Here is an 18,289-nt window from a genome sequence, read left to right as displayed (position 1 = left end):
ACAGCGTTGTAGATCCCTCGGGCCGCGGCGCGGACGCGCGGTGCGGCGGAGTCACAAATCCGACGCAGAGCACCGGGACGCGGTCGGGCGATCTGAGGCCCAACTAGGCGTGGCTATCACCTGGACCTATCAACAGGCGCCTGCGGCGCCGTGCTCAGGAGCTGCTGCTCCAACCTGTTCACACTTTCGTACCGCAAACCGTACCCCCCCTACTCTACTGGGGTCGGAGTCTGCACGATCTCCAGGCGGGGGAGGCGGTCAGCGCCGCCTCCCTGCCGGTGCGGGCCGTCAGCGTACACTGTGAAGCCATGCTGCCCTCCCGAGGTCTCTGATAAGAGAAGGTTCCCGGAAGTCTCCACTTTCTGGCGCTTGGCTCGGTCCCCCGCGAAAGACACCTGCGGGGGCGCAAGCGCGCCGCTGACGCCCGAGGGGGCAAGGCGGCTCGCGGCAGCTTCCCATGCCGCCTCCGCCTCTGCGCCCTTGGGTGCGGGCCCTCGGCGGGAAGGGGCTTCACTCGCCGCTTCCGCCTCTACCCCCTGGTGAACCCCCGGGGTGGCCCTGGTGATGGGTAAGCGTGCCTCCTCCTCCCGCGCGGCCCTTGACCCCGGGCCGCCGGGAAGCTCGAGGCCCCCACTCATGTAGCGTCTCTTCACTCGGATGCTCTGAACGGGTTTTTACTTCTCACACCATTAAAGAAAGAAATACAAAAAGTCCCCCCACTTAAATCGGCCAGCCGCCACTCCGCTTGTGGCTCGGCCGATTTTGCCCGAGTGGTCAATTCCCCCCACACACTTACTTAGACGAGACACGATCTCTATCTCAACATATCTCCTTCGACGCCGCATTTCCAAGTTTGGTGCCCGAGTGGTCAACTATGACCAAACTTGGTCGGTTATAACCGATGGCGTCCACTCGATCGAACCTCGAGACCCCAGTTCGAGTTCGAGTCTCGAATCTGTGTCATAATGCGGTTCGTATGCGTACGTCCGTGTGTGTGTGTGTGTGTGTGGTGGGGGGGGGAAACACGTGTGAACACAGTGTGTGTGAATTCAGGACGAGCAGATCACCCCCTCAACGGTTAGCCGATGCACACCGCGAAAGACACCTGCGGGGGCGCAAGCGCGCCGCTGACGCCCGAGGGGGCAAGGCGGCTCGCGGCAGCTTCCCATGCCGCCTCCGCCTCTGCGCCCTTGGGTGCGGGCCCTCGGCGGGAAGGGGCTTCACTCGCCGCTTCCGCCTCTACCCCCTGGTGAACCCCCGGGGTGGCCCTGGTGATGGGTAAGCGTGCCTCCTCCTCCCGCGCGGCCCTTGACCCCGGGCCGCCGGGAAGCTCGAGGCCCCCACTCATGTAGCGTCTCTTCACTCGGATGCTCTGAACGGGTTTTTACTTCTCACACCATTAAAGAAAGAAATACAAAAAGTCCCCCCACTTAAATCGGCCAGCCGCCACTCCGCTTGTGGCTCGGCCGATTTTGCCCGAGTGGTCAATTCCCCCCACACACTTACTTAGACGAGACACGATCTCTATCTCAACATATCTCCTTCGACGCCGCATTTCCAAGTTTGGTGCCCGAGTGGTCAACTATGACCAAACTTGGTCGGTTATAACCGATGGCGTCCACTCGATCGAACCTCGAGACCCCAGTTCGAGTTCGAGTCTCGAATCTGTGTCATAATGCGGTTCGTATGCGTACGTCCGTGTGTGTGTGTGTGTGTGTGGTGGGGGGGGGAAACACGTGTGAACACAGTGTGTGTGAATTCAGGACGAGCAGGGAGTACCTCACCCGGGTACTCGAGTACCTAGGAGTCGGTCGCTTTGCGCTACACGCCCTTCCCTCCCACTGTCAGGTCCGCGCTCAACCGTCGCCGTTTCGTCATGCCTCTTGTCGCTGCCGCGGTCCTGCCTCACGGCGATTTCGCCTTTGATCCGTCGCTCCTCTCCAACCCCACCTCTCGTGCCGCCGCCGACGGCCTTCACCGAGGCTCGCTGCTCGCCGGCCGGCTGCTGGCCGACGCTGCGCCCGATGCGATCGTGCTCACTACACCTCACGGGCTTCAGACAAGCTGGGACGTCGGAATCTATCAGAACGCGGCGCTACAGGGCGTCGCGACCGTGGGCCGAGACCTCCAGGAGTCATTTGGCCCCGCCAGCCCTCGCAAGCTTTACCCGGTCTCGCTCGACGGCCAAACGGACGCCGGGCTTGCACAGCAGATCATGGACGTCCTCTCCGCGAGGCACAACGTGACTCTGCAGCGTGGCTGGAACGGAGTCCTGCCCATGCCACTCCACTGGGGCGAAGTGCTCGCCCTCAGCTACGTGGCAAATGCCTCCGCTGCCCACTGCTTGCCGCCTCTCGTCACGCTCGGTCTCCCGCTGTCGCGGTACAACCTCTCGTCTGCCGTCGCGACCGGCTTCCTCCAGCTCGGCCGCGACCTCGGCCGCCTTCTCGAGGCGTCCAGCAAGCGGGCGACCTCTCCCGCCTCGTCGCGAGCAAGACCCTTCCTTGAGCCTTCTCGGAACCTTCTCGAAACCTGTCCCTCTGTGAGCACAGGTCGCCCTCCTCGTCTCGACCGACCTCGCGCACACGCACTGGAGAAACACCTCCTTCGGCTTCTCGCCGCACGCGGCGCCCTTCGACGCCGCGCTCGGCACGTGGGCGGCGCGGCTCGACGCCGGCGCACTGCTGCGCGACTCGGCCGCCCTCGTGGACCAGGTCTCCGGAGGGCTCGGTTCGAGGAGCTTTCGAGGAGCCTTCTGGGTGCACCTATCAACCTCCCTATCAGGTCTACTCGTGCGGATGGCTCGGCCTCCCGATGCTGCACGGGGCGCTCGAGGCGGCGGCGGAGGCCGAGGTGAGGAAGGCCGGACAGGGCGGGAAGTGGTGGCCCCTCAACGCCTCCTGGGCGGCGACTCTCACGGCCGCTCCTGCGCACCCGACCTACTACGGCATGATGGCGGCGGTCTTCCAGCGGCGGCGGCGCGACGCCTTCGTCTGCCCGGCGAACACCCACCGCTGTGCCGACGGGCTCGCGGCCCTTGCGGCGGGAGAAGGTGCCTGGAGGGTTCGCACAAGGAGATGGGGATAGCCGCCTGTAGGTGCGCGCCCGTCGAGGCGGGCGCCGCGGTGTGCTGCGGCGACGGCACCGCTTGCGCAAGTGGCTACCGCTGCGCCGATCGCCCCTCCTTCGGCCCTGCATGTGTCCGCGCCAGGGGCGACAGGGAGGCAGCACCGGAGTTCATCCCTGAGGCAGCACCGGGACCGCGGCCAGAGCCAGTCCCGGTCCTGGCAGCCGCCGAGGCGCCGGGCGCTGCGGTGCCGCTGCCGATGGGGACCGCCGGCTGGGAGCTGCGCTACCATCTCTGCCGGGCAGGTGATCTCGGGATTATCTCGGACGAGCCTCGGTCCATCTCGGGTAGCGAGGCCCCCACTTTCTTGCCGGGGCAGGCGCGCTGCCGCTGCACCGCCTCGCGCTGCCGGCTGCGCCGCCGGGCCAGCCGCTCCTCTTCCCGTACTACTCCAACCTCGGGCCGGTGGGACACCATGCGGCGGCCTCGGCGGAGGTCGCTCTCATCGTGCAGCACGGCTCCGGGCGCAACGCCGACGACTACTTTTGCTCGGGCGTGCAGGCAGCGGCGATGGCCGGGCTGGGCGGCGGCCGCGCGCTCGTGCTGGCGCCTCGCTTCATGGAGCCGGCGGACGGACCACCGCCCTCCGTGGTTTGGTGGAACGGCACCTTCCCGGAGGGATGCTGGCGCTGCGGTGCCGAGAGCGACCCGCGCGCGAGCCGTGACGGTCTCGCCACCGCCTCGAGCAGCCGCTTCACCAGTCCACCCACCAGTCATCCACGAACCACCCACCGACAGGCCGCTCCACCGTCTCGAGCTTTGCGGTCCTGCGCCGCAAGACGCGACGCTTCCCCTGACACTTCCTAGTAGACACGTCTCGACTGCCTCCAGGTGCTCGACGCGCTGCTGGACGCGCTCGGCGCGGCAAAGACGAGCGGCGCCCTCCCATCGCTGCGCCGCGTCGTGCTCGCGGGCCACTCGTCGGGCGGCCAGATCGTGCAGCGCCACGGTGGAGCTCGTGTGACGAGCTGCTGCAACCCTCCCCCGGACCAGCGGCTCTTCACGCCAGCCTCCTGTGAACAGCCATCTTCTCGCGCGTGCCGCCGCGCCCGCAGCCCTTCGCCGTGCGACACGTCGCCGCCAACCCGTCCTCGTACGCCTACTTCGGGCCCGAGCGGTGGCGCGGCGGCCGGCTCGCGCTGCCCGACGCGGCGGCGCGAGTGCGCTGCCCCGACTACGACAGCTGGCACTGGGGGCTCGCGTCGCGGCTGCCGCCGTTTGCAGCCTCGACTCCGGGCGGCACGAACGCCGCTCTCGCCCTCTTCGCGGCTCGGGACGTCGTCTACCTGCAAGGCCGCAACGACACGTGCGACTGCAACCCGACGACCGCCGGCTGCGGCTGCCTCTCGCACGGGCTCGAGACAACGTGCGCGGATGAGCTCATGGGGCGCTTCCGGCTGATGCGCGGCCGCCTCTACTACGCGCAGCTGCAGGCGCACTTCAACGCCTCGCCGGCTGTGCACTCGATGGTCGAGGTGCCCAATGTCGGACACGACCACACGCTCATGTGGCAGTCGACCCAAGGGCTCGACGCCATCTTTCGGTGGTGATATTAATTACAGGAAATACTGTCGCGGGAGAGACCACCCGAGACCCGTGGCGCGGGGCGGGGGGCCGGGCTCGAGCGGGCCGCGGGGGGGCGCGCAGAGTGCAGTTTTCTTTGAAACTCGATCGCTCTCAGTCTCACAGTCGCCGAGAGAGAGAGCGTTCTGGGAACCGTTCCGCGTTCTCTCATCGAGAGCGCGCCGAACGGCGCGGGGCAGCACACACGCGCAACGCCCAACGCCCCCGGCGCCCGGTAGCCTCGATACTGACGCGCACGCGTATAGACATCCGCGCTCGAGGGGTATGCACATACTACACGTATGGATACGGTGGCACGCGTTAGTGCGCGCCGCGTCGTCCGGCTCGATGCTGCTGCGGCGGCCGCCGCCTCGGAGCAGCGCACCTGCACTGGCAAAGGCGTCTCTCCTCCAAGCACCCCGTCCCTAGCTCCCCCAACCGCGCTTCACGGGCTGCACGCGCCGCACTCGGCCGCGTACTCCATGCCCGCCACCTGCCGGCAGGAAGCGGCCTCGCTCAAGGAGCCTCCCGCCGGCGACTGCAGCCAGAGGATGCGCTCGCCGCAGGCGTAGTCGCCGGCCATGCGTTCCCAGACCGCCGCGGTGCAGGAGCTGGTCCCGCAGAGGGCGGGGGGCGAGGGTGGGGGCGGCGACAGTGGAGACGGTGACGGCGGCGGAGGAGACGGTGGCGGTGGCGGTGACGGCGGTGGCGACACAGCCGGCGCAGGCGCGCCGGCCTCAGCATTGCTCCCGAACACGAGGTCGCGGTAGGCTGCGTAGGCGAGCCTTGGAGTGCGCTCAACGTCCACTAGCCCCCACCACTCCTCGTTGAAGGTGCGGTCGGGGTACGGGCCGCCGCCTGGAGCGGTGCCGCCAACGTCGTGCTGCCACTCGTTGCCCGCCTTCCACCACTCATCCGCCCACTCGAAGAGCGCGCCGCCGAAGCATACTCCGCCGCCGCCGCCGTTGTTCGGGACCAGGTTGGCGATGATCTGGTCGCCGAGCGTGGTAGTCGCCGCGGCCTGGGAGGGCTGGTCCTCGGCTCCGGCGCCGTCGTTGCCATTCGAGTTGTACGCGTCCGCTCCCCACTCGCCAAGGAACATGGGCTTGTCGGCGGAAGGGGTCCGTTCGGCCCAGACGGCGAACAGGTCGCCAAAGTTGTCGTAGCGATAGACGTTCAGCGCCCAGACGTCAATAGCGCTGAGGGCGACGACCGTATCGGCGCTGGGCACCTCGCCGTAAACGCTCACCACAGGGTGACCATCGCGGGCCTTGATCCGGCGCGCCGCGGCGTCGATCCGTTCGATGCACTCGGCATGGGGCAGGTCAACGTAGAGCCCATTGTAGTTCCACTCATTGCCGAGCGACCACATGAGCAGTGCAGGATGCGCCTTCGTTGCGTCGACGGCGGCGTCGATGTCGGAATCCGAGGCGAGCGGGTTGATCGGGTTGACGACATAGATGCCATGCGCCCAGAATGCATTGAGCACCGCCACTGAGGCGACGGTCGTGTATGTGCGCACCGTGTTGATACCCGCCGCAGCCATCAACGGAGCATCGATTGTCGCAAGGGCGAGCTCGTTCCTCGGGGACGGCGGGTGCACGGCGCCACGGGGCACGGCGTTCCAGCAAACGCCCTTCATGATGAAGGGCTCATCGCCGATGAGCAAGCTCCTCCCACTGACACGGATGCCAGAGCTCGGAGGTGTCGGCTCTGTCGCCTCTGGGATGCACTCGCCGCACTCGGCTGCATACTCGCCCGCCACCCGCCGGCAGGCGGCAGCCTCACTCAAGGAGCCTCCCGCTGGCGAATGCAGCCAGAGGATGCGCTCGGGAGACAGCGATGGTAGCAGCGGGTTGCAGTCACCGCACTCGGCCGCATACTCGCCCGCCACCTGCCGGCAGGAAGCGGCTTCGCTCAAGGAGCCTCCCGCTGGCGACTGCAGCCAGAGGATGCGCTCGCCGCAGGCGTAATCGCCGGCCATGCGTTCCCAGACCGCCGCGGTGCAGGAGCTGGTCCCGCAGAGCAGGGACGCAGGCGCCATGGTCCTTCCGTCGTCCCGGTTGCCCCGACTAACGGACAGGTAGGAAGGCAAGCACGTGCGTTCAAGACATGTCCTATTGCAGTTGTCGCAGTCGTTTTTTAGGTATGTTGCATACGTTGTATGTTTCACTCATCATTTACCTACTCATGACGCAGTCGAGAATATGTCCCTCATCATTTACCTTGTGACGATTCAAAGTGCTCGGCCGTGCGCCGCAGGATGGACGGGCGCCGCCCCACGCCTGCAAGCAAGCAGGGATCCGGATGATTGCATTCCTCGCAGCTGCACCACACACTACTGCAGACAAACAAACACAAGGCGCGCACATCTTGCGCATCCGCCACATTTCCAAACGAAAGACGCAAACCACTTTTTATGGATATTCTTGGACAATTCTTCGACATACAAGCACGTCCCCGCACGTCCCGACTGAAACCGACCGCCTCTTAAGAAAAGCGAGCGCGCAATGGCAGATCACATCTTCCCCTCGCTCCTGTGCCAGCAGCCCGAGAGTGGCGACGAGGCGATGCACGATTTCGAAACGCTGATTGCTGTGCAGAACGCCATGCCCCAGCACGCGCCCTCCCCAGCCCAGCAGCCTGACGTCCTCGAGCCGCTGACGCTGTCAGCATTGGACACGCTTGGGCTATGGATGTCATCGGCCGTCGAGGACAGCGATGGCGACAACAGCCGATTCTCCTACGGCTCGGACGAAGAGACCGTTGTGTCAACGTCGTCTGGAAGCGGCAAGCGGCCACGGCGCCCCTCGGGCAGCAAGCACCCGTGGACCCCAGAGGAGGACCAGATCATCGAAACGAGCGCGCACAAGTACTGCTCGCGCATCGCCGAACAGCTGCCGGGCGACGAGCGCTCTGACGACTCGGTTCGCAATTTACACCGGCTGCAGCGCAAGGCTCAGCGGCGGGCCGGAGTCACTCGGGGCCTGGCCGTCGGTCGGTCGGCCTCGGTACCCTTGCAGCGAGCGGGCAGCGCGCCCGTCAACGCAGGCGAGCAGCGGCGCTACTCTGCCGGAAGTCAGGTGTCGTGCTCGTCGACGAGCATCTCCGTCGAGGAGGTCGCCGCGCCGGCGCTGGCGGACGAGGGCCGGCACGGAAGTTGGACGCCTGAGGAGGATGCACTCATCGACCGCGCCGTCCGCATCGGCGGCCTGCGCTGGAAGGCGGTCGCGGCGATGCTGCCCGGCCGCACCGAATCGGGCTGCCGCAACCGGTGGGTGCGCAGTCAGCAGCGGAATCTTTCACAGCTTGGCATCGAGGCCAAGGGCGCGACGGAGGTGATAGCGCACCTGCGCAACGTTGGCGCGATGAAGGTACGCAAGCGGCCGTCCACCAAACCGCCGCCGCCCACCAAACCGCCGCCCGAGGTGGAGCTCCGCCATGATCTTCGGCCGATGCGCTTCCCAATGCCGCTGGCGCCGGCGCAGTCCGAGGCCGGGCTGAGGCCGCCGCCGCGGGAGCAGGGCCGGGCGGCGTGCGTGCCCAACGCTCTGCCAGTGGCGTACACATCGCCGCCAACCCGTCGCTGGGTTGCCAACTCGAGCGCCAGCTTCTTCAGCGGAAACGGTCTGGCAGCGCCACCCTTTTTCCAGCCGGCGGGCGCCAGCACCTCGCGCCTCGACCTCGGCACTGCGCCTGCCTTGGCGCCTGCCTTGACACTTCCCACACCTGAAGCGCGCTGCCTTCCACATGAGCGAGGTGCCGAGATTCTTTAGTTTTGTGGGAGTTTTTGCTGTGAGAGAGGCTTCTTTTAAGAATTCTTTTGGTCCTCGCAGGAGTCGCTTAGGCGGCGACCCCCGGAATTCTTTTGTTGATCACAGCCAAAAAAAGCGCCTGGGCAACGCGACGGGTGATCAACGAGCTCAGCCACCGCGCCGGGGGCAGGCTGCCGCCCACACCAGAGCCGCGCCCCAGAGCCGCGCCTCAGAGCCCAGCTGCCACTCATGGCTCGACACACCGCACTGCTCGCTATGTTGCTGCCAGCGGTCGGAGCCAGCAGCCGTGATCTCCCCGCAACGCCTGATGTTCTGGCGGAGGCCTGGCAAGCAGGCAAGCAGGCAGGCAGACAAAGTCCACCTTCCATTGCGATGCACCCTTCGCACACGTGGTTCGTCGAGGAGGCCGCTCCGGCGGGCGGCGTGACCTGGATGATGATGTTCTGCGATATGGACACGAGCTTCGGGACGGCAGGAGAGGAGGGCCGCGACTTTCTGTACACGATGGCGGGTGTCATCGACAACCGGCACCCGAGCCGGCCGCACGCCAAGCTGGTGTGCCGCTTCGATCTCCGCGCCTCCCACCTCGCCATGGCCTGCCTCCTTCTCCTCGCGTTGTCTATCTTCGTCTGCCTCTACCCGCCGCGCGCCTTTGTCCGCGCGTCCGATCTGAGGCCACTCTTAGAACGTAGCCGGCATGACGACCTGTCCATGGCATAAGCTCCTGTCGCTACTCGTGACCTCGTGTGCTGTGTATCTCGACTCTCATCTCCTACTCCACCATCCACCCAGTCCGCATATCGCGCAAGGGCATGCGGCATGCTCAGTGTTCATGCTCCGCGCGCGCCTCGCTGCAGTGCACATGCACATGCACATGCTACATGTGCTCATACGCTACAAGTGCGTACCTCTACCGACCTGCGTTTAAATTTCACGAGACGCAAAACCTCTATTCCTCTTGGTAGTAGTCTTTTTTTTGCTGCAAACTGAAACTCAGCCGCCGACCGACTACTCGGCACCGGTACTCGCGCGCGCAGACGGACACCTCACGTCACGTCGCTCGTCGGGGGCGGGGGCAGCGCCCCGATGGTCTCCTCGGCGTAGCTCAACAAAGCGCGGAGCGACCAGCACGCCGACGCGTCATCGCCCCCCTCCTCCCCTTCGCCAGCGCCTCGCCGCTTGAGCACGCTGGTCGGCCGCAAGTGTGGGGCCGCGTAGTGCTCCACGAGCGCCGCGACGATCACGCCCACCGCCAGCTCTGGCCGCTCGGCGCCGAGCCGCCGCCGCGACGCAGCGGCGACCAGTCCGCGGTACTGCTCCCTCAGCCGGTCGGCCTTCGCGGCGGCGGCTGCGGGCCCGGCGGCGCCGGCGAGCAGCGCGCCGCACCGCTCGAGGAAGGGCTCGTCCGCCATCAGGCCCGCCAGCGCGCTCGCCTCCGCCAGCCGCTCCGTATCGTCGAGCAGCTCTGTCGCCTACAGGTCCGCCCGAAGCAAGCTGCGGGAAGGGCTCCTCGTGGCCTCTGCGTGTCGTCGAGCGGCGGCGTCGCCGGCGCGGCCGGCCGCGCACGGCCGAGGAAGACAACGAGAGCGTGGCGGGCCCCGGAGGTGAGCTGCGAGACGCCTGAAGGACGGCTCTGGGAAGGGTCCGAGAAGGGTCCCGAGAAGGCCTCGAGACGGGTCAAAGAAGGGCCAGCGAAGGGTCCGGGAAGGGACCGGGAAGGGACCCGAAGCTGCGAAATGCCGTGCAGCAGCCTTCTCGCGTGGTACATCTCGGCTACGTCTCGGCTACGTCTCGGCTACGTCTCGGCTACGTCTCGGCTACGTCTCGGCTACGTCTCGGCTACGTCTCGGCTACGTCTCGGCTACGTCTCGGCTACGTCTCGGCTGTAGACACGCCGTGCAGCAGCGTGCTCTCGTGCGTGGTCGCGTCGCCCTCGCCGCGCGGGAGGGGCCGCACCTGCCGCGTCGAAGCACCCGAGATGCACCCGAGATGCACCAGAGATGCACCCGAGATGCACCCGAGATACACCCGAGCTACGCCCGAGACAGAGCCGCGGGAGGGGCACCACCTGCGCGTCGAAGCAGCCGAGCAGCGTGCCGCCCGTGTACCTCCCGGGCGGGTCGAGGGCCACGTTGATGGTCAGCCGGCTCGAGTCGGTGTGGAACGGATTCCACGGCCTGGGCGAGGGCGGAGCCACCAGAGTCGAGGGCGGAGCCACCAGACTCAGCGGCGTGGAGACAGAGTCAGCGGCGTGGACAGTCTCGTGGTGCAGTCGCTCTCTGCGCAAGGCCCCTCTCGGGGCAAGTCACGGACGGTCTCGTCCGCATCTAGGGCTCCACGGGGCCTCGTCGCCGGCGTGTACCGGCGGACAAAGATCTCCACGTCGGAGGTCAGCGCCGTGTCCGCCGCCTCGCCGAGGAAGGAGGCTGGCAGACTCCACAGCGCCGCCGCCGCCTCCGGGCCGATCGCCGACTCGAGCTCCTCGCGGCTGAGGTTGAGCTGGTGGTCGGGAGCGCCGTCGACCGTGTCCGCCTTCTGCTGGCTCTCGGTGCTGACGGCGTTCCGGAGGGCCTCACACGCAGCCGGCGGGAGCACGGCCGGCGAGCGCAAGACCGCCTCGTCGCCGCGCGCGCCGAGGGCGCGGCGCACATCCTCGGCCGTCGAGAGATCGAGCCGCAGCTCGTTTACGAGCTCGGCCGGGTCGACGCTGCCCGGATCGTCGCCGAAGAGGAGCAGGCTGCGCGAGAGCGGCGGCATGCGAGCGGCCTGCCACTGGAACTCGGGACTCACCTGACTGCCGAGCGCGGCGTCGAGCGGCGGCGGGCAGAATGGGTTCCTCGGCCCAAAGTCGAGCGGCGGCGCGGCGCGGTTCATGCTAGAGCCGATTTCACAACCTTTGGGTTCTCGCGCCCTGCACAATCGACTCGGAGGCCGCACCGGTCAGGCGCGAGCCGGGGAGGGGAGAGGGATGCGCTCAATCTGGCTCCGGCGGCGCCCCATGCCCGAAAATTTCTTTTCTTCCAGAGAGAGGGAAAACACCCAAGGCCCGTCGATTTCTTGCGAAGAGAGCGGCGCACGGCCCGCGCACCTTGCTGTCCATGTCCCCGATGCTGCTCCTGGCCCTTCCTCTCGCCGCGGCCCAGTCTGCCGCGGTGGACGGCGTCGTGGACGTTCGCTTTTGCATGAGCTGAGGGTACAAGAAGGCGGCCGAGGACTATGGCCGCGCTCTGAAACGCGAATACCCGAACGTGCAGCTCAAGGGCGACGTGCATCACCCGGGCGACCTCCGCGTCGGGCTGGCGCAGGTGCTGCAGCTCGGCTTCTTTGGCGGCCTCATGCTCTCGTTCGTGGGCAAGAGCTTCCTCCCGGAGCAGATTGCAAACACAATGACGTCCAACCCGATGATGACATACGGCACGCTCTTCGGGATGAACATCGCTGCGGGCAAGCTCATCAACACGGGCGCCTTCGAGGTGACCTACGCCGCCGCGCCCGGCGCCGCGCCCGAGCCGTGCTGGTCTAAGCTTGAGACAGGCCGCTTCCCCTCCCTGGAGGAGCTCAAGGCCAACGTCGCGAGCGCGGCGGCCGCGTCGCCGCGCCCGGGCCTCAGTGGCGCCGCCGACGCCGCGCCCGTGGGTGGCGACGACGATCCGCTGCGCGACGAGCTCTAAGGGGCGCCTGCTGCCGCGCACGCGCCGCCGGCTTAGCGCCGCACCCGCCCGCTCCGGCGTCTATGACTGTCGTCGCTCGGAAACAGGGGCCCTCTCCCTGTGAGCACGACCGATGCCCTGCCGGGGCGGAGGGTGCGGCGCGTCGCGCGGCGCGGCCTGCGGACTTCTCAGCTGTTTCTTTGGCCGGTGATATTGCGCGCGTCCGTGTCTCGTGTGTTTATGATGAGTCCACCCAGCGCTCTGCGTCTCGCGAGGGGGGGCGTGCGGGGCGAGCTCCAGTGTGAGAGATGTGGACTGTGGAGGCGCCCGTAATGGTTGGGTAGTAGGGCTAGAGGGTCGCTCTCACAGAGTCACCGTCGTGGTGCACGAGCCGACGCCTCGCTGGACGGAGGCGCCAATCCACCAGCGGCGAAACGCGCTCGCCTTGCGCAACGCGGCGTCGCGCTCTGCCGCCCGCGCCGCCGCCTCCCGCCGCCACGGACCGAAGTGGGCGTGCAGCAGCCTCGCCGCGGCGTAGGCGCGCGCCGCCTCGAGGCACACTAGCCACGCGGCCGAGTGCGCGCGCCGCCAGGCCCGCAGCGCGCGCCGCGCCTCGCCTTGCCGCCGGCGCGTCTCGATACGGAGAGTGGTCTCGGCGAGGGCGCGAGCCTGCGCCGCGGCGCGCCGCCACCGCGCCACGTCGCTGTGGGCGGCCCACTGCCGCGCGGCGGCGAGGTGCCGCCGCGCGAGGCTGTGGCGAGTCCCGAGCCTAGTGGCAATAGTGGCAAGCAGACGAGGGTCGAGACCGGCTGGTCGATGCGGCACCGTGCGGGTGAAGTCGGGACGCGTGGAGAGGAGGTGCGCAGGGCCGAGGGGCGAGAGTACGACGGGGCTAGCTCTCGCGGCATCTACCTTCCCCCGCCGGCGGACCCGCCACTCCTCCCACCGCACCCACGCCGACCGCACCGCCCGCTCCGCCCAGCGCAACTGCGCCTCCGCGAGGAGAGGGCGCTGCCGCGGCGCCAGCGAGGGGGCCGTCCACGGAGGGGAGGAGAGCCCGCGCAGTCTGGGCAGGGCGGCAGGCAGAGAGGGGAGGGGCAGGGACCTACGCCACCGAGAAACATCTCAAAGAGTCGGGCCGCGAGCACGGCACAACCGTTCCGTGTCTCGAGGCGATCGCGCGAACACACGGGCCACGAATCCGGCGGAGAGACAGCTCGGAACAGCGGAGTAAGGCGTGCTTTGCTGTACAGAGGTCCGTCTCCCGCATCTACGCGGCTCTCCCTCGCCCTCCCGCCCGCTCGTCGTCCCACAGGGTTGGGCCGCCCGAGGGGGGGCTGCCTGCGGATAGGGGCCGGAGCTTGGAATTGAGGTGCTACAGGGTTGGGCCGCCCGAGGGGGGGGCTGCCTGCGGATAGGCCGCCACCGCGCCTGCCAAAGGGGAAGGGAGACGCGTGTGGAGCGAGCTGGGGGCACGGCGAGGCAGGGTCGAGGCGAGAGCGAGGGTCGAGGCGAGAGCGAGGGTCGAGGCGAGAGCGAGGGTCGAGGCGAGAGCGAGGGTCGAGGCGAGAGCGAGGGTCGAGGCGAGAGCGAGGGTCGAGGCGAGAGCGAGGGTCGAGGCGAGAGCGAGGGTCGAGGCGAGAGCGAGGGTCGAGGCGAGAGCGAGGGTCGAGGCGAGAGCGAGGGTCGAGGCGAGAGCGAGGGTCGAGGCGAGAGCGAGGGTCGAGGCGAGAGCGAGGGTCGAGGCGAGAGCGAGGGTCGAGGCGAGAGCGAGTGGCGCGGCGTGTGGTGGACTGCACGCCAGCAAAGAGGGCCTCTGTGTCGGAGAGAGTCTGTCGGAGAGAGTCTCCCGCCGCGCATGTGTGTCCAGAGGGGTGGCATCAGCGGAGTGGCATCTCGAGGGGTGGCATCTAGAAAGGGGTGCCCAGCGGTAGAGACGGCACGCAGCTGCGCCGCACAGGCCGCGGGAGGCGTGGCCAGCGGCGCGGAGAGGGCGGGGTCCAGGGCGGCAGAGGCGGCCGAGGAGGCGGCGACGGTGGCCCGCCCCGCTCTGCCCCGCGCGCCGCCGTCGCCGTCCGGAGGCGGAGAGGAAAGCGGCGGCCATGGCGGGGGCGACGAGGCGGCGACGGCGACGGCGGCCGACGATGCGACCGAGGCGGAGGCGGCGGCGGCCGAGGCGGCGGCGGCGGCGGTAGTGGCGGCGGCGGCGGCGGCGGCGGCGGACGAGGAGGCGGAGGCGGCGGAGGCTGCGGCGGAGCTGCTTGTGGTGGGGGGGGAGGAGAGGTGTGCGGCGGAGGGGTCGAGGGCGAGTGGAGGGCTCCGGCCGCCCTCGCCGGCCCTGGAGCAGGCGGCGGGAGGAGGACAGGCGGCGGCAGGAGGGCAGGTGGGAGGAGGGCAGTTGGCGGACAGAAGAGTGGATGGCGCCGGAGGGTGGCGGGCGGGAAGGTGGCTGGCGGCAGGGCAGCAGGCTGATGGGTACCGGTCCGTCGGGTCCGCCCTCCCGCCAGTCGGACTGAGGATCGGGCAGCGCGCCTCCGCCCACTCCAGGAAGGCCTCCTTCCTAGAGTCTGCGGCCGGCGCCCGCTGCGCAGGCCATTGCTGGCCGGCCCGCTCGCTCCCAGCTGACAGCGGCGCGTGCGGCGAGGCGTGCGGCGGTGTGTGCGAGCGCAGCCGGGCCTGGGCCCAGGCAACGGCCGCAACTGCGTCGTGCGGCGCCTCACCTCTCCGCTGGCTGGCGGCGGTGCCGCCATCGGCCGGCGGCGCGAATCGGCCGTACTCTGCTGGCGCTGCCGCCCCCGGAGCGGAACCGCCATCGCACAGCACCTTGCGCAGCTCGCTGCTCTTGACCTTGTAGCCCAGGGCCGCCATGGCGGATCCGAGCTCCTGGAAGTCGAGTGACGTGGCAGAGGCGGCCAGCGGAGCGCCGCCGAGGAGCGCCGACGCGTTGCGGAGTTGGTCGGCCTGCTCTGGAGTTATCGAAGACGAGGAACGACGGCTGGTTGACAAGGTGGCAGGTCGTCTGTCGTCCGGCGAGCTCCGCCGCGGTGGCGTGAGCATCGCGGAGAGCGGAGCGGTTGTGAGGCAAAAAAAGAAGTTTCTGACGCGTGGCGCACCACACTAGGCACGGGAGTTGTCCGTTTTCTTTCTTTCTTTCTTTACTAGGCACGGGACTGGCGCGCACTGGCACTAAAAGAATTTCGCGGCAGGTGGATGTGAGGTTGCCAACTGCGCTGGGACGACTGGAAACAAGAAGACAGTGAGCCACCACAGGCGTCGCTAGCGCACATACTGAGCGGCAGCTGCGCTGGAAATAAGGAAGAGGCGCGTCACTTCATGCGGAAGCTCGACAAACACACGGCGAGGGCGACAGCAATAGTCGAACGGGCGGCGCCGGACTCAAAAGACACCGCCACATTCCTGAGACGCGCGAGGGCAGCCTCCTTAAAGGCAATGGGGTCTAGATTCGGAGCGCTCGCCGAAGGGGAGTACGACAAAATAGCGCCCGTGATTGCCTGCACGCTGCCTGAGGGAGGGTGTAGAGGATGTAGGAATCCTAGAGTGTAGAGCGCTGTAGAGCTGTAGAGATGTAGAGCGCTCTGGAGCGCTGTAGAGCTGTAGAGCTCTACATCCGCCGCGGGACGAGGCGCCTCCGTTGTAGAGCGATGTAGAGCGCGATTTTGTTGTAGAGTTTGTTGTAGAGGCTCTACAGCCAAACCGCCGGGAAGGCACAGTGACTCAAAGAGGTCGAGCCGCGCTAATGGGGTGTCTCCGAGCTTAGTGGAGCTCTGATGGACAGCCCTGACTATCCCTGACACACAGAGAGTCCCTCTGACGGCACACAACACCCTATAACTGCGTCATGACCAGCCTGCCATGCGCCGCCGGTGCCGCATTCGTCGCTGTGCTTCTTTAGCAGGCGGTGGACTGTCGGCTGCGAGGACGGTCGCATTTGCGCGAGGCGAGGCGAGCATTCAGACGCGTTGCATGCGCCATGACTCGCGCCAGCGCGTGCGGGAGCTCCTGGCTGTCCCTGAGCGTTGAGTCCAGGCAAGTTGCGCTGGCCACGATCGCTACGCCGAGCCGAGCTGACGCGCCGAGGCGCCGGCCAGTCGCAGCCGTGAGGCATGCCATAGCAGCAGAGGCACCTGCCACCCATTGGGCGGGCAGACAGAAGGCCAGGGCAGCACTGGCAAGTGCAACGCGCCTCATGTCGGAGAGCGACCGTGCCTCGTTCGCCGCTTTATATGATGTAGAGTTTGTTGTAGAGATTTCACGTTGTAGAGCGCCTCTACATCGCTCTACAACGGAGGCGCCTCGTCCCGCGGCGGATGTAGAGCTCTACAGCTCTACAGCGCTCTACATCTCTACAGCTCTACAGCGCTCTACACTCTACATCCTCTACACCCTCCCTCAGCACGCTGCCCGCACTCACGGACCACATACCCGAAAGAAAGAGAGGGGAGCTCGCGGGAGAGGTGACGAGTGAACTACAGGTAGTGGGGAAGGCAGCCTCGATTGCCATACAGACATGGGTGCGAAACAACGACAAGACCAAGGCACGGGCAGAGGAACGAGAGAAGAATATAGGGTGGATAAAGCGCCTGTTCACGGCATGGAGGGTGAGCCACGCCGAACGTACTGAACGTAGAGCCGAGCGGAAGGAAGAGGGGGAAGACGACTCCGAGGAGGACGAACCAGTGGAAACCCCGTTGTCAGCCGTCACGATGGTCGATGCACCCGAAGGGGACCCCAGCGCCGGCATCATCAGTGAAGGCACAAGTGTTCGAAGAGAGAGTGGACCTGAGCAACGATATGACTGGGTGGCAAATGATCGCAGTGGGCGTCAGAAGACTCGTCCTTGCTCGAGGAGAGCTCGATAGACTCGAGGGGCCAGGATATGCAGCGAGGAGGACGGAGCTGCGCCGAAGGCGCAAGAAGCCGAGAGAACAAGGGAACGGCAGGCGGCGGCGGCGTCGCAGAACGAGGCAGAGGAGAGCGACGCGACAGAAGAAGAAGCGACAAGGGAAAGAACGACGAGAGTGGGACGACCGCGAGGTGGCATGAAGGTTGCAGCGAGAATCGGCGAGAGACTGCGAAGAGAGATAGGAAGAGGCGGACGCCCAAGGGACAAGGGTGGGCGACGGCTAGCGCACCACACCCCTCTCCTTAAAATCCCTGTGTGGTGGCGGCGTGCCGTCCTCCCATCCCTCCCTTGGGCTGTCCGTTTTCTTTCTTTCTTTCTTAACTGCGCTCCAAGTGCTCCAAGGTTCGTCATTTTTTGTGCGCTTCTTAGCTTCCCCCTTTCCCCGGCCCTGGATGTGCGGTGTTGTTGCACGCTGCACTCCAAGTCCAAGTGCTCCGTCCCCCCGACCCCCGTACCAGGAAGCGACTTTCGCCTTCACCTTTCTTCACTCTACGAACAACGAGATTTTCGAGAAAGACTCCACTCGATCTCTCAAAAGACAGCTCATGCGGCTCCGTTGGGGCTCACGCGGCCGTCCGCCTGCGCACCCTCCTCACGCCGAGGCTGACTAGCGCCTCGTCGCACCTCTCCACCTGCCTCTCCACCCCCTCCTCTGCCGTCTCTCGAGCGAGCGCCTGCAGCGCCGCAACGCCGCCGACCCGGTGCCACTGCTCAGCGCACGCAGACGAGGAGGTTGCGAGGGCGAGGAGGGCGTTGATGCTGTCTCTGCGCCAGCCATTTTCCTCGGGCTGGTCCAGCCGCGAGAGGAGCAGCGAGAGGCAAGTGTCGTCAGCGGGGAGGTCGGGACAGCTGCTGGCCAGGTACACAAGCGCAATGGCAGCAGCGAGTTTGCAGTCGTCCGAGGCGCCTGCCTCCTGTGTGAGAGAGGAGAGGACCGCCACACCGCCAGCCTCGACGACGCCCTCGTGCGTGCCAGACGCTACCTCAATCATGTTGCTGAGCGCCCCCGCGGCCAGCTCCTTTTGCATCTCATTCCCATCCCGAGCCAACGCGACGAGGACCTCAACTCCGCCAGCCGCCGCGATCGCCACGCTGTTGTCGTCGTTCATAGCGAGGTTCGCCAGCGTTCCCGCAGCATTCTCCTTCTGCCTCTCAGTCCCATCGCGAGCCATAGCAACGAACAGCTCGATGCCGCCGCCCGCAACAATCGCCGCCTTGTTGTCGTCGTTGTAAGCGAGGTTCCCCAGCG

At 67.1% G+C, this 18,289-nt stretch overlaps 5 protein-coding genes across 5 annotated transcripts; 3 read left to right on the top strand and 2 right to left on the bottom strand.

Annotated features, from left to right (window-relative positions):
• Positions 1 to 1,876: 1,876 nt before the first annotated feature.
• EMIHUDRAFT_462555 (hypothetical protein) lies at positions 1,877 to 4,901 on the top strand (the record flags this gene model as incomplete). Its single annotated transcript, XM_005786668.1, is given in 8 exon segments — positions 1,877 to 2,542; positions 2,785 to 3,052; positions 3,447 to 3,761; positions 3,866 to 3,891; positions 3,959 to 4,076; positions 4,151 to 4,742; positions 4,762 to 4,793; positions 4,878 to 4,901. The coding sequence occupies 6 exon segments, from the start codon at positions 1,877 to 1,879 to the stop codon at positions 4,675 to 4,677; spliced, it is 1,920 nt and encodes a 639-aa protein (XP_005786725.1). The 3' UTR covers positions 4,678 to 4,742; positions 4,762 to 4,793; positions 4,878 to 4,901.
• Positions 4,902 to 5,135: 234 nt separating this feature from the next.
• On the bottom strand, positions 5,136 to 6,734 carry EMIHUDRAFT_98689 (hypothetical protein; the record flags this gene model as incomplete). Its single annotated transcript, XM_005786667.1, has 1 exon — positions 5,136 to 6,734. The coding sequence occupies one exon, from the start codon at positions 6,732 to 6,734 to the stop codon at positions 5,136 to 5,138; it is 1,599 nt and encodes a 532-aa protein (XP_005786724.1).
• Positions 6,735 to 7,299: 565 nt separating this feature from the next.
• On the top strand, positions 7,300 to 9,186 carry EMIHUDRAFT_98688 (hypothetical protein; the record flags this gene model as incomplete). Its single annotated transcript, XM_005786666.1, has 2 exons — positions 7,300 to 8,317; positions 8,801 to 9,186. The coding sequence occupies 2 exons, from the start codon at positions 7,300 to 7,302 to the stop codon at positions 9,184 to 9,186; spliced, it is 1,404 nt and encodes a 467-aa protein (XP_005786723.1).
• A 2,641-nt stretch (positions 9,187 to 11,827) lies between these two features.
• On the top strand, positions 11,828 to 12,480 carry EMIHUDRAFT_433967 (hypothetical protein). Its single transcript, XM_005786665.1, is given in 2 exon segments — positions 11,828 to 12,388; positions 12,405 to 12,480. The coding sequence occupies 1 exon segment, from the start codon at positions 11,853 to 11,855 to the stop codon at positions 12,135 to 12,137; it is 285 nt and encodes a 94-aa protein (XP_005786722.1). The 5' UTR covers positions 11,828 to 11,852; the 3' UTR covers positions 12,138 to 12,388; positions 12,405 to 12,480.
• Positions 12,481 to 17,600: 5,120 nt separating this feature from the next.
• EMIHUDRAFT_352281 (hypothetical protein) lies at positions 17,601 to 18,041 on the bottom strand (the record flags this gene model as incomplete). Its single annotated transcript, XM_005786664.1, has 1 exon — positions 17,601 to 18,041. Exon 1 carries the CDS (start codon positions 18,030 to 18,032, stop codon positions 17,604 to 17,606), a length of 429 nt encoding a protein of 142 aa, XP_005786721.1. The 5' UTR covers positions 18,033 to 18,041.
• Positions 18,042 to 18,289: the final 248 nt, after the last annotated feature.

Source organism: Emiliania huxleyi (genome assembly GCF_000372725.1).
Source record: "Emiliania huxleyi CCMP1516 chromosome Unknown EMIHUscaffold_15, whole genome shotgun sequence".
In the NCBI taxonomy this organism is placed as follows: Eukaryota; Haptophyta; order Isochrysidales; family Noelaerhabdaceae; genus Emiliania; species Emiliania huxleyi.
This window is presented reverse-complemented; position numbering and strand designations above follow the sequence as displayed.